Here is a 14,451-nt window from a genome sequence, read left to right as displayed (position 1 = left end):
TCTAATAGTCACATTTTCCCCAAATCCCACTAGACTATATATGTCAACGACCTGGCGGAATGCCTTAATGAATGTAAGGTGTCTCTGTATGCTGACGACACCTGTATATACACTGCACATAAGAATGCTGAATCTGTGGCCGATACTCTCAACAAGGATTTGGAAGCAGTAAATCACTGGCTTAAAGAGAATAAACTTGTACTTAATGTAAATAAATGTGAATGTTTATTGCTAAATTGGGAACAGCATATTGGAAAAATATCAAAGGAAATAATAAGTAGAATATAATTATTGAAACGGATACGACCTTATATAACACAACAGACAGCATTGATATATTATAAGAGTATTGTACAAGGAAGATTTGACTACTGTGATGTAGTGTGGTCAAATTGCAGTAAAATGATGATTTATAAATTGCAAAGATTACAAAATCGGGCACTGCGTACCGTTCTGAAGGTTAATTGGAGGTCTTCAACACAATTGATACATGATCAGTTAAGTATTTCTACTATTAAAATAAGACAGAAATATAGAATGTTGCATGCAATGTATAAAATTGCTCATGGGGTTTACCCCCAAAGTCTGTGTGAGTTGTTTTCATTTAAATATACAAATTATTTTTTCAGATGTAATATGTTAAAATTTGAGTTATGTAGATTTTCAACTAATTTCAAACGTAGGAGTTTACAGTACAGGGGATGTAAAGTGTGGAATGATCTCCCAGATAATATCAAGATTATGAGTTATTTGAAACAGCAGCAGTTCTAGCTTGATATCCACTGCATTATATATCATTATTACATCATATCAATTATCATAACGTTTCCTATTATGTTACGCGATGAGTACTATTGACATTTATTTTATATCAATCTCTTGTCAATGTCTGTATTTTTTTTTATTCATATGCTGTTATATGTAGATATATTTTTCCTTTCCTTCGTGATTTTTTTTCCCTTTTTTGTTCTTCTTTCAATCATCGCTATATATTACGCTGTTACTGAATCTATGTTTCGTTCTGTTATAATGTACACATGCACGGACTTGCAGAATAACAGCCGATGGCTGAGCAAGTTTCCTTTTTATTACCGTGTTGAAATAAAATGAAAATGAAATGAAAATGAAAAATGACCGTATAAAAGCCAACTTTAGCCTGGTATTTTAGTGCATGTCACGAAATAATTGCTGTGACTTTTCAAGACCTATCATCTACGATTGAAAGTGGCCACTTTAGAATTGCGACTTCACTTTGAAAGATAAAACATAGCCTAAATGAGAAACAATGTAAAAGTGTAAATACTTTTGTGAAAATCTATGAAATTTGTATGCTTGCATGCAAAGGGACTTTATGGGCTCATAACAATTTTTGAGAGGAAAGCAAAGACACGCAAGTTTTTGAAAATGTATAGTATACTGCGTGTCACTCATTGTGTCTTGGAAATAGACCTGGCAGTCTAGTCTAAACAAACACCGATCAGGGAGTGAATAGTTTGCAGCATCTTCACCAACGAGAACGACTTTATTCATTGGAATGATTTCTTAAAACAAGTCTTTTTTAAAGAGTAATATGTGATTGCGAATATCACATGAACTTAATCCTGAAACATGTGTTTATGTGACGAACAACATTAATAGAGCATAGGCCCACAGCACTACCGCCGGTGTATGTTTGTCGGTGTATTGTACTATGAAAGGGGTTTATAAGAATGCCGCAATATCATTAGAACACATCAGAGAAGTTTGAGAGAAATCACGCAATCCATTCAAATGTTATGAATGCTAAAGGACTCGATGACTCCTACCAGATGTCGCTGCACAAACTATTGGCTCAGTGCCGTATATAATGAGAGTCTGAACAACTACGAAATTGGACGCCATGTCGTTACCGCGCGTATTACGCGTTACCGGATTAGCGTGTACGCTCAGACGTAACAATAATAATTTAATGACCAAGCCAAATAAGGTGTAGTTAACAGTGGGCGCTGCGTATGAGCGCACTTTGGAAATGGATGTTTATATAAATTTATTCACTCTTTTGTACGCTGACGATACTATTGTACTTGCTGAAAGTGCGAATGATTTACAAGATGCTCTTAACGCTCTTTCTGATTATTGCCAATTGTGGCATCTTACTGTTAATACCACAAAGACAAAGGTTGTCATTTTTTCTAGAGGAAAAGTCAGAAATATTCCGAAGTTTTATTTTGCCAATGAACCTTTAAGTGTAATTGATGAGTATGTGTATTTAGGAACAATTTTCAAATAATTATATAACAATAGCTTCAAAAAAGCTATAAATAAACAAGTAACTCAAGCACAAAGAGCTATGTGCTCCATGAAGAGCAAAATCGCATCTCTTTGTCTACCTGTTGATATTCAACTTGAGCTATTTAATCAATTGATATTACCAATTCTGTTATATGGATGTGAGGTTTGGGGTTTTGAAAATGTAATTCAAATTGAAACGTTTTATTTGAAGTTCTGTAAAGAATTGCTTGGTCTGAACAAGAGAACTCCCAATTGTATGACTTACGGTGAACTTGGGCACTACAAATTAGAAAAAACTGTCACTAGTCGAATGCTTATGTTCTGGTATCGTCTCGTAAATGGGAAATCAGCTAAATCATCAAGCATCATTTAAAGCTTAAAATGTACATCCGGATCATGCTATAAGATTGTTATCATTAAATTCAGTACCCTTATCAGCGTAGATTTTTGTTTTGATATTGAGGGCATACCAGGAAGAGAGTGAGAATCAATCCATAGATACTGTGGGCGAACTGAAGTGTTAGTAAGGTAATTCTCCTCTGTCAATTTAAGTACAAAACAATATTACCAGTGCCAGAGTACAAGCTAGCAGCAAGGGTAGCTTTGACATGGGCGTACACGGTACCTATGCAGCCAGTTAAGCTCAGTTCGACAAAACAGCACAGCCGTCTCCAGATGTCCATATTATTTACACCGGTTACAGTGCGTTATTCCGGAGGTTCGGTAATCCGAAATCGAAATACGGTTCGTAATTCCAAAGGTGCGCAGTACTCTTCTTTTTTTTTTCCTCTCGAAATAATAACGAATCCTTTTGAATTTTCGGCTAAACAAAATATCTAGGTATACACCGGAGTATAGGGAATTTGATTATTTCGGAGTATCGAACCTTCGGAATAAATCCTGTACAAGGTGAATTAGCGAATTTAATGGGATTATCTTCTATTTAAGTTTTGTCAGCTTTGCACAAAATCTTTTGCACAGTCTCGTTAAGTTTGGTGAGTCTTGTAGGAAGTATCGTTTACACGGCAAGGACTTTTTAACTTTTATGAATGAAAACAAATTGCTTCTTATATTACTCGTAAAGAGAAATGGGTTTCATTTGTTTTGCTTTGTTTTTGCATAAAATCTAGCTCTATTAAGAGGAGTAATTAAAGTCGGTTGAATTAGATATATACAGTGTGCGAGGAAAAACAGATTTTGTTAATCGTCAATCGAAGATAACTTGAAGGCAATGTTACATATCATCCTATACAATTGTGCTACATTATTAACCGCCACACCACTATAATTTACTGCATCGATTACATCATGTTGTAGTTTGTTACGTCTGTAAATTAAAGGTATCGAAAATAGAATACGTCTGATGGATGAAATGAATGAGCTTATCAGAATATTGCTATTAAAGTAATAATTCAACTTACTACTTTGAACTCCGACAAAAACTCCGAGCAAGAACAGCAATCCTAGACACAGAATCCTCAGTAGTTCCTGGCCTCTCATGTTGGTGATTATCTGTTAAAATAATGATTATGTTTACAAATATTTGAAAGCAACGTCGACCGATGATTTAAATTGTTTCTCATGGTACTCTGAATCCCACAAGGCTTTCAACCGTATCCATCTAGATTCCCACTTGCAAACCCGGTATAGCCAAATAGTAATTACCAGACCGATTTTTGATTTGATTTGATTTGATTTGATTTGATTTTCTTGTATGTATGTCATTTTGTAATGCGCAGTAGAGTATATTATTATAGTAGCTGCGCAATACAAATGTCCTTTATTATTATTATTATTATTATCATTTATTCACAAAATGCATATTAAGATTATATACATACATTATTCACGAAAATGCACATAGTTTGTATATGAAATATGTTATTATACATTTGTGTGGATCTTCATAAGCTATGAAAAGCTTGACTGGGACGTCCAGTAGGGATAACTTGCACGTGATTATGTAGATAAAAATCATTCAAAAAAAGAGAAAGAAAGAAAGATAGAGTGGAAAAATAAGAAGAGGGGTACTCTACATCATGGTGGTTAAAGCTATACAAGATTGATAATTCTGGTAACATAGAAAGATTCGCTGCTATTATATACGTGATGTACATAATATTATGACAAAATAAGCCTGTGAACCTGGGGGTGCAGGCAAGAACCATGCAAATGGTACTGCTAAAGCATATTTGCAAAGAAGGGTATTCTTCACTAGTCTTCTAAATGTATGTTTTGATTGGCACCGTCGTATTTCATGAGAAAAAGAATTCCAGATGTCAGGACCAGCATGTCGTATGGATCGGTGGGCAAGGGCAGTTTTTGGATTTTATAGGTGCACGTTTGTCGAGGTTCTAGTTGAATAACTATCGAATACTAGTAGCCTAATTAAAATCAAACATGTTCAACAGGTTGGCTGGTTGGTGGGGAGTTCTTGGGAATGGAATCTATACATAAACATAGCACTTTGGATAATCATAACAACATTGACAATGATAACAACGATAATAATGATGACATCGATTACAATGTTAGTTATATACTTCTGCAACATACATTTTTTTTTTTTTTGTGTGTGTGTGTGTATGTGTGAAACAGAAATGTAATTTTGGCCTTCATTACTACAGTGAATGCCAGAATACAATCATTTTTTTTTTGTCTTGTACAAACACCAAAAGACAATGGCACATTATTGACATGTTGAAGCTTCAGTTACAGTATTGGTGGAGATGAGAACTGGCCTTTTAACTTTTTGCGAGACATCAAAAAAAAAAAAAAAAAAAAAAACACTTATGAAATAGTACACAGCATACCATTTTAAGAGGAATTCAAAGTTTATTTGATGAAAATCGGGCTTGGAATGACTGAAACATCAAAAAAAAACAAAAAACAAAGCGATCATAATAAAATGTGGGTGCCACACTTTATTAGAATCGCTCTGTTTGTGATATCTCAGCCATTTCAAAACCAATTTTCATCAAATAAACGTTGAATTCCTCATGGAATTACATACTCTTTCATATTTCATAAGAGGTTTCTCATTATCTCACCAAAAATGTTAGAAACTAGAAATTACATCTCAACCAAAACCATACGATCCCTTTAAAAGGGTTCAAAGCACATGATAAACATTATTTTGTAAAGCTACGTCAACACTGTTAGCAGACGCATATGCTAATTTAAGGCTGAATATTTTTTATTCATTTTTTTATGGGGGAATAAGACAATTCTCTTAAATATGAAGTTGTTCGTATTTCATGTATCATAATACAATTACTTTGAAGTCAGAGAGCCACAAACTCAAATTAATTTCACCCCGTCGTGTCCAGTGAGAATTTAGGGTCTCTATTTCATGATTTTCTGTCTTTTCTTTTTTGGATGAATTCAATTCAATTCAATTTAAATTCAGTTCAATCCTATTCAACTTAATTTAATTCAATTCAATTCAATTCAATTCAATTCAGTTCAATAAAATTCAATTCAGTTCAGTTTTTATTTTTCCATCCAGCAAGGAGTGAAACAAAATATGATATAATATAAAGCATGAGTAAAACAATCACATTGTTTGATTAATCACAATCAAGAAAAAAGAAATACAAGACGAAAAGTGAATCGCAAAATATTAAGATAATAAGTGTAGTATAACTAGAGCACCTAAGCATGCTTTGAAGGATAACAATAGAGTAGGTATGGAAAAAGAATGATCCACTAAATATCCTTGTAATACTTGGATCACTCAAAACATGATAAGTTATATACATTATTCAAACCGTAATCATTTTGAAGTATATAGAAAATACAATTACAGGCAAATCTAAAGTAAAACAAATCTAACAAATATTCCTTTTTGTGTCTCTGTCGAAAAGTAGATTATTTCTCTTACGCGTCACGTGACAGGGAGTACACCTTGCAAACTTGTCAAACATTGTATAATCACGTTCACATAATCATGGTTAACCGAAATGCCATTCCTTTTAAATGTTTATACGTCGCAGGATGTTATATTTGTAATTTTACATTTTTTTGAGAGAGCATAATCATCTGGAACTGAACCCAAAAAAGAAAAGAAAGACCATTAGTTGTTGTTTTTAAACTATAGTCTAGTTCAATAACTCTTTAGTTTTATCTGTGCCCTTGTACAAATTAAAAAAAAAAACACGAAATAAATCAACAATTTATCAATTACGTGATCCTTCTAAAAAAATAATGATTTTAACTAACTGATTCATCCCTCTTTGAATGTTTAGGAATTAGCGGGCTATAGTAAAATAAGATAATGAATGAGAATAGACTTAAGGGTTCTCTGAAATACAAATGCATAACTTGCATGTTTCTGTGAAATTAATGTGACTAACGAAAGACATGGCGAGGGAACATGCAAGTTATGTTGAGTCGAGGGGAAGGTGCGTTCCAATGTCTTTTGTTAAACATATCAGTACTTAGCAATGATTGACAGATGAGGTCACAACAGGAATATTGGTTTGGAAGGATTTTTTATGAGCAAAGTTAGGCTTGATTAGTGTCTGTCATACGTTCTGGTTTACAGTCGGCTAAGATATGCGTAAGTTTTGAAAATTTTCGATTTGATCTGGTTTTGTTTTTGTTTTGTTTTGTTTTTTGTATTTCTTTGCATTCATACTATCCCGGAATGGTATATAAACTACATGTGCATGTCTATATCAAGGTGATAATTAACTTCCACGTCAACAGCCTTCATACAATGACTATAATGTTGTCCATCAATTGAAGTAGATGTAAGGTTAACAAAGAAAAGGAAGGGCGCGACACTCCAATATTCGCACCCACTGTGTCAAAGTGACAAATTTCTTGCATTTTTAGAACAAAATAACATTTGTATCAAAATGAAGTTGACATTCTAATCTTTACTTCTTTTTCATGTAAGTAGAGACATCACACACTGTAAGTACAACTTACCCAGCTGCGTACACTCGGTGCATGAGTTCCTCTCTGTAATATCAGTGTAAATGATTGCTTGAAATACTGGTGTTCACCCGGCAAAAGTCCTCTTAAGGATTTACCAGACAAATACATTAATCGGAAGAGTTGTTACATCAATCCATAGCCGCCTAATTGTAACATGCACGACGCCCGAGACACTCTGCAAACCTCTGGTCGCTAATCGATGGAATTAAGAAATGAAGGTGGCCAAATTGTGTCTTCCAGTCAAGGCAGAAATTCTGACGATTTGTCTCGGCGCTCACAATAACAACGCGGCCAAATTGGAAAGAGCTCGAAATTCCCGGATGCGTAATTGCTGAAGGAGTAGACCTGAACATCCACTGCATTTTGCGATGCGTGTCCCGATCGGTGAACATTTTCACGATTAACGTTTTCTTTAGTAGCGAACCCCTGCCTTTCTAGCTGCGACATGCTTTGTTAAGGTCTGTCTGTTTGTGCGTGTGTGTGTAGTATGTGTGTGTGTATGTGAGCATAAGAAGAGAAATCAAACACCAGCCTATTTCTCTAAACGAAGTTCCTCTTTTTTTCCGCGCGATTGCGCACCCCCCGAAATGAGTCGCCAAACAATGTGTGCTGTCTCTCAGGCCTGTCGAGTATGCCATGACTTCGTACGACAATATGTCAGAGAAGAAAACTTTGTATTTCCAATGACATTGATTTACCTGATGATTTCCTTTTTCAAATCAAATGCGAAGTTATATCTTATAGCTGAAAGGTCTGTCGAGTTAGATAGAAAACATAAAGACTGACATCAAGTAAAATGATTCTCAAGTCTACTGGAATAAATCGCAGTTGAATTTACTTTCACTCTGCAGATCTTAACTTTAACCAGAGTAATACTTTTCACTTTTTTTATTCATCCAATTCATTCCTTTCGACGGACCTACACAATATATCGATGTAGACATACATAGATGTTGCGAATGCTTTTCAACAGTGTACACTTTAATATGAGACCACAATTCTCATGGTCCAAAAATTGCATTACATTGATATACAAATTAAAAGACATCGTTAGTTAGATTATCTCAATTTCAGTTTGAATAAGAACATAGCTGTATGCGACAAATATTGTTCCGTGGAAGCATTGATCAAACCTATCTAAAATACAAAACTTAGCTCCCTGCCTCCTGCTCTTGAAAATTGACAATCAATGTCAACTGTTTTACCTCATGAGTGCTTTTCATTTCTTGTCAAAACAGACAATAAAGGAATACAGAAGGGAGTGTATCTATGATAGCTCCGAAAGCAGTTTGTCATAAGCATACTATTTTCAGAGCATTTTTTTTTTTGGGGGGGGGGCAATTGACACCTAAATAACTCATCACAGATAGTGGGCAAACGCGAATTCGCTCTCAGTTACAGGTAAGGTACTGAGTAAAAGAACAAAACAAAACATGATTAGAGCACCTTGAGGGACAAAAAAAAATCTTAATACTACAAGTTGGATTCAGTAAATGAAATGTGGTAATTGAATTCTATACAAAACATTCTAATCTCCCCCTCTTTTCATCAATGTTCAATGAGCTATTACAAAACATGAGCGAAGCGTGCCAGAACAGTTATTATTTCAGCCACTGTTAACTGTGTAGTGGTAGGCCCTACGGTTCCCTATGGTACGTCTCACTTTACATACTTGGTACCTGCCTTAGTTGAGACAAACATTGGTTCCATACCGAGTGCAGCAGGCAAAGACATTTATAAACCTGCCTATATAGAAAAGAGATCATTGCGATATATTTGTTATAATGCCGTTTCATAGCTGCCTAAGCGTTTGAAGCCTTACAAAATACATGGACGTTGACTTAATCATTAATGTCGAACGCGGAAGTTAATCCTTAAGGCATTTTCCCACGTGTTTTTACCATGTCTGTATGGATCAACTTTCACGTCTTTGTTTTGTGCTGTTGTTGTTGTTGTTGTTGTTGTTGTTGTTGTTGTTGTTACTGCTGCTTCAACCTAAGTTTTCCTCTTCATATTAACATGAAAACATACACCCACAAACTATGGCGGAGTCTGTATAGATTTCGTGTAAACTAGCAGAGTGTGTTTGCACTTCCGTGGGTTGTTTACACTGTTCTGCTGACAAAAAAAAAGTGGAAGACATAAACCTCTTCCCAAATTTGTCTATATCAACGGCAAATTTGAGTTTCTATAAACTTCAAATGCTGGGTAAGTAAGTTGATGAGAACATGCTTATAGGAAGAGGGTCTAGGCTTTTGCGTAGGTAATTTTTAAAGGCATAATTTGCCATTTGAAGATGAAACAAAACCCCAACATCATTGCTTTAAAATAATTCTAAGATGTGATTTAGGGATAGAAATAACCAATGTAAAAATTTGAACCAGTTTTAATCGATATAATGTCTTGTTAAATATACAAAATGTGAACAATAGTTATATTTAAAAATGTTTCCAGACTAAACCGTCTACAGTTGTGGTTTAATGAGAAAAATAGTGATATCTCCGTATATCTTAGGATTTATTGAAAAAAAAAAAAAAACTTATACGGTAGGATGTTTTGTGAGACAACTGACCCACACTTATATCTTGTGGTATCTTGAACATTTATTAAATCACTGCTCCAAAAGGTAAACAGGTCCTTTAACGGCGATGAATTTGCGTTTTTCAGTAATTATTCGCCTAAATGTCCAAGAGACTACGTCTAGATCAAGGTCAAAGTACATTGAATGTGTCGCTATAGGTAGAATATCATCAGACTCGTAATTCAGCAGGATTCGATCATGATATCCACATGCAGGCGAACTTTCTTTGGCGTCAAATATGAAATAAGCACAACAGAAAAGGAACGGAGAAGGGGAGAGAAACCAAATGATTTAAAAAAAAACAGACGAAAAGGGGAAAATGAAGACCAAACTTTACGTATCATGGGTAGGATCTTATAGTAACAGAAAAAGGATGAGAGATTTGTTGATCCAACATTGTTTGTCGACTTTTCTGTTCTGTGTAGAAATTGTTGTTCATAAGATAGAACAATCAATGTCAAAAAACAGCGTTTAGATTTCTTTTTGTAGCTCAGGAAAAAAGAAGAGATATGATACAATGCAGAGATGTCAACCAGGAGGTGATAATAATTGGACAAAATAATGATGATCAATTGCCATAATCACGATTAACTTCAAAGTCTAACTCCAATAACCCATATTATTACCTATCCGAGTGAGTTTTGCGAGGCAATTCCGGTTGATATTTTGCAGGGTTAAAAGGTCAGGAGTTGATATTTTGCAGGGTTAAAAGGTCAGCAAGCAATATTCGTTCGCCTCTGCCGGGTTCGCGACGTTGCTGCGTGTCGGTTACACACACCGTACCGTACACAAAACAATGTGTGCCAGCAGTGCAATCTTCCGATTTTCGCCATTCACTTTACACAGGGAGGTGGAAAGAGAAAGAGTGCGATCTCTCTCCCCACCTCCCTTAGTCTGGGCTCCGTCCCCTTTTCCTTGGTGCGATAAACCAAGAGAGGGCGCAAATTTTCTGATTGCGATAATAGGGAGACTGCGCAGTTCTCGGCGTATCGCAATCCTCGGGTGTCACGCCCTCATATGGCTTGTCGCGTACACTGAATCACCCCTACGAGTAAAAAGAGTCCAGAAGCTAGACTACACCTCCCTCCGATCGACCACGAAAAGAAAACATTCCAGGACGTCGCTGGGTGTCGGTTACACGCACCGCAGAAGAACGCTGATAAATCAACTCATACAAGGTCGACCACTTACAGCAGCACTACGCGTCAAACAATGATTAGTCCATTTGTGCTCAATAATTGCAGAGTGACCATCAGTTTTACAACTCTCCAAATTTAAACAGCAGTAAAAATAAAGTGTAAAAGCGTTCATATGTTTGAAGTTCGCCTGTTACAACTACATATGTATCTTTGAAGTTGGAGTTGAATGATATACATTGATGAACAATTTTTCAATTATTCGACATGTTGATGATCTACAGGTAGTCAAATGTGGCTTGATCTATATCACAGTGTATAGCCGTATTCACATATTTTCTTAATTTACCTAGAGGATAGGTAATAATTATGATATTGACTGAAAGAATATTGCCCTCGTCTTCGACTCGGGCAATATTCTTTCAGTTTGGGCAATATTTTCTGGTATCTCCCTCGAGGCCAGTCAATATTATATAATTATTACCTATACGAGGTAGTTTTGCGAGGCAATTGCAGTTGATATTTTGCAGGGTTAAAGGTCAGCAGTTGTTATTTTGCAGGGTTAAAGGTCAGCAGGCAATATTCGTTCGCCTCTGCCGGTTTTCGCCACGTCGCTGCGTGTCGGTTACACACACCTTACCGTACACAAAACAATGTGTGCAAACAGTGCAATCTTCCGGTTTTCGCCATTCACTTTACACAGGGAGGTGGGAAGAGAAAGAGTGGGATCTCTCTCCCTACCTCCCTGCTTTAAATGTGAACATTCCGATCGACCACGAAAAGAAAACATTCCAGGACGTCGCTGGGTGTCGGTTACACGCACCGCAGAAGAACGCTGATAAATCAACTCATACAAGGTCGACCACTTACAGCAGCACTACGCGTCAAGCAATTTGTGCTCAATAATTGCAGAGTGACCATCAGTTTTACAACTCTCCAAATTTAAACAGAAGTAGAAATAAAGTGTAAAAGCGTTGAGATGTTTGAAGTTCGCCTGTTACAAGTACATATGTAGTTGAATGATATACATTGATGAACAATTTTTCAATTATTCGACATGTTGATCATCTACAGGTAGTCAAATGTGGCTTGATCTATATCATAGTGTATAGCCGTATTCACATATTTTCTTAAATTACCTAGGTGATAGGTAATAATTATGATATTGACTGGCCTTGAGGGAGATACCAGATAAATATTACCCGCACTGAAAGTATATTGCCCTCGTCTTCGACTCGGGCAATATTCTTTCAGTTTGGGCAATATTTTCTGGTATCTCCCTCGAGGCCAGTCAATATTATATAATTATGCTGCATGGAAACTTAGGTATGGACATGTAACTAATCCTGTTGGAATCCCATTTTCTAATATTTACCAATAAATTTAAATGAGCTACTACTTCTCACATTGATGCAGAGGGGGCATAAAGTCGCTTTCTTTTCAATTATACCGAATCTAAGCTATTGTAAATTCTATATTTTGTATTTATTCTTTTTTTATAGAGACAAAAATGTGTACCAGCAGTCAGTTGCCTGAGCACTATACACTGCAAAAAAGTCCGGTGTTAAATAGTGAACACCGAGCTGGTGTTAAATTTTCGGTGCTCATTTATGGTGTTAAATTAACACCTCCGGGTGTCATTTCCAAATATAAAACTGTTTTTTGAAGAGTTTCTTAGTAACTGCACTTCTTGTTGAATTTTACATTAGAATACTAGATTTTTGAAAAAATGTGAAAATAAATTTACACCACAGTAATACCAGCTGGTGTGGTCTCTTATTGAAGCTGGACGGGTGTTAAACCATTGATATTAACACCAACAAATACCAAATGAACACCATGTGGTATCATTTTTGAATTAACACTAGTACAGTGTCAAAATAACACCCGGTACAGTGTCAAATTAACACCACGAAGGGTCAGGTGAACACTTTTCAACACCATCACAGTGCATTTTCTACACCTGTGGGTGTGGTCCTCTATTGAAGTTTGATCGGTGTTAGATTTAACACCCATGGTGTTAAATCTAACACCGATGTTTTTACAGTGTATGGTTTAGTGGATAAGATTCTAGACCAAGTTTGAAACGGAGGTTCCGAGTTCGAGTCCCACATGCCAAGTGCGTACGTCCTTGGACAAGATCTTTTTACCCACGCACGATATTACGTTTCCCTCGACCTTGGCATCTGCCTGGTGTATACCTAGCGATTGGACGTTGGGGCATGCAGCAATGGTAGCTCCCTCTCACAGAATAATGCTGAAGAGGTATCCCGAGGTAAAGGGGATCATCCTTCTATTTTCATCATATATGCTCTGCCAACAATGTGGTAATTTCAGCTAATAACACTTTTCAGATACGCATGATGTTACAACTTTAAATCTTCTTACTTCCTTCCTTTTCGGAACTCCTATACACTCTATTCCTCCGATTTCACTCTCTTGACTGAAAATCAATTAGATCATGCAACTTGAAGCCATGTCAAAGAGCTGTGCTGAGATAATCCAGTTCAGCACGCACACACCTGCAAAGCTAATGCGCTTTAAAGGGCCTATGCAATTACAAATGCATGCTGACATGTATTGATGCGTAATACCTGACCATCACTTATGTGTCCAAAAGAATATGTGCCATACACAATGTACAAGTATGTTTTCCCTGCCGAATAATGATATTGATAACATATGGAAACATGCAAGTTCATTCTCGGCAGTGGTGGATCTAGAGGGGGCGCACCTAGTCTGGGCTCCGTCCCCTTTTCCTCCCCAAACCGGAGGATTGCACTGTTTGCTCATATTGTTTTGTGTACGGTACGGTGTGTGTAACCGACACGCAGCGACGTGGCGAAACGAATATTGACTGCTGACCTCTATGTAACCCTGCAAAATAACAACTGCTGACCTTTAACCCTACAAAATAACAACTGGAATTGCCTCGCAAAATTACCTCGTATAGGTAATAATGTGGAATATCGAATAATGGCCTACCTATAATGATAAGAACCTAGAGCGAATTATAAGAATAGTACCAACAGTGAAATATATGAATTAAGTAAATGGAACGGTTTCATTCAATCATTCCAGTTTCATTTAAAACATGTAAATGTTAACATAAAACAGCGATTATATGAATAGAATTATCTCACAAGCACTGATGCAAAATACACTAATTTAATCAATTGTTATGACACTACATCTGCGCTTGAGTATTCTCGTTTTGAACTGTTATCAAGAAGACGATTTTTCTAGATTTAAATCAATGTAATCAATGTTAAGCTGAGCAGTTCTTATTTCACAGGGAAGATAGGAGGAAACTCAATGTACAATGTATATAAGATGATGATCAGGGTCTACGGACGGAACGCGAAATATTCACCATCACCAGGGGGCGGATCCAGAGGAGGCGTACAGGGCGCGCGCCACCTCTTGGGAGTCCCCCCCCCCCCCCCCCCAATCTCTCTCTCTTTAATTTCTGTTAAAACAAAAGTTTTTTTTCTATTTTCCTCATCCGAGGTACATGTA

The 14,451-nt window shown here is 36.4% G+C and overlaps 1 protein-coding gene across 1 annotated transcript in view; it reads right to left on the bottom strand.

Moving 5' to 3' along the window:
* Positions 1-7,315, bottom strand: part of LOC140236667 (uncharacterized) — an 89,395-nt gene extending 82,080 nt beyond the window's left edge. Inside the window, exons 1-2 of the mRNA XM_072316591.1 lie at positions 7,207-7,315; positions 3,693-3,783 (exon numbers count right to left, since the gene is read on the bottom strand). Of these exons, the coding sequence (XP_072172692.1) occupies positions 3,693-3,771 (79 nt within the window). The 5' untranslated portion in view covers positions 3,772-3,783; positions 7,207-7,315. The remainder of the gene's footprint in view (positions 1-3,692; positions 3,784-7,206) is intronic.
* Between the last annotated feature and the right edge of the window lie 7,136 nt (positions 7,316-14,451).

This window comes from Diadema setosum, chromosome 13 (assembly GCF_964275005.1).
Source record: "Diadema setosum chromosome 13, eeDiaSeto1, whole genome shotgun sequence".
NCBI lineage: Eukaryota > Metazoa > Echinodermata > Echinoidea > Diadematoida > Diadematidae > Diadema > Diadema setosum.
Note: the sequence above shows the minus strand (reverse complement) of the source record. Positions and strands in the feature narration are given on the sequence as shown.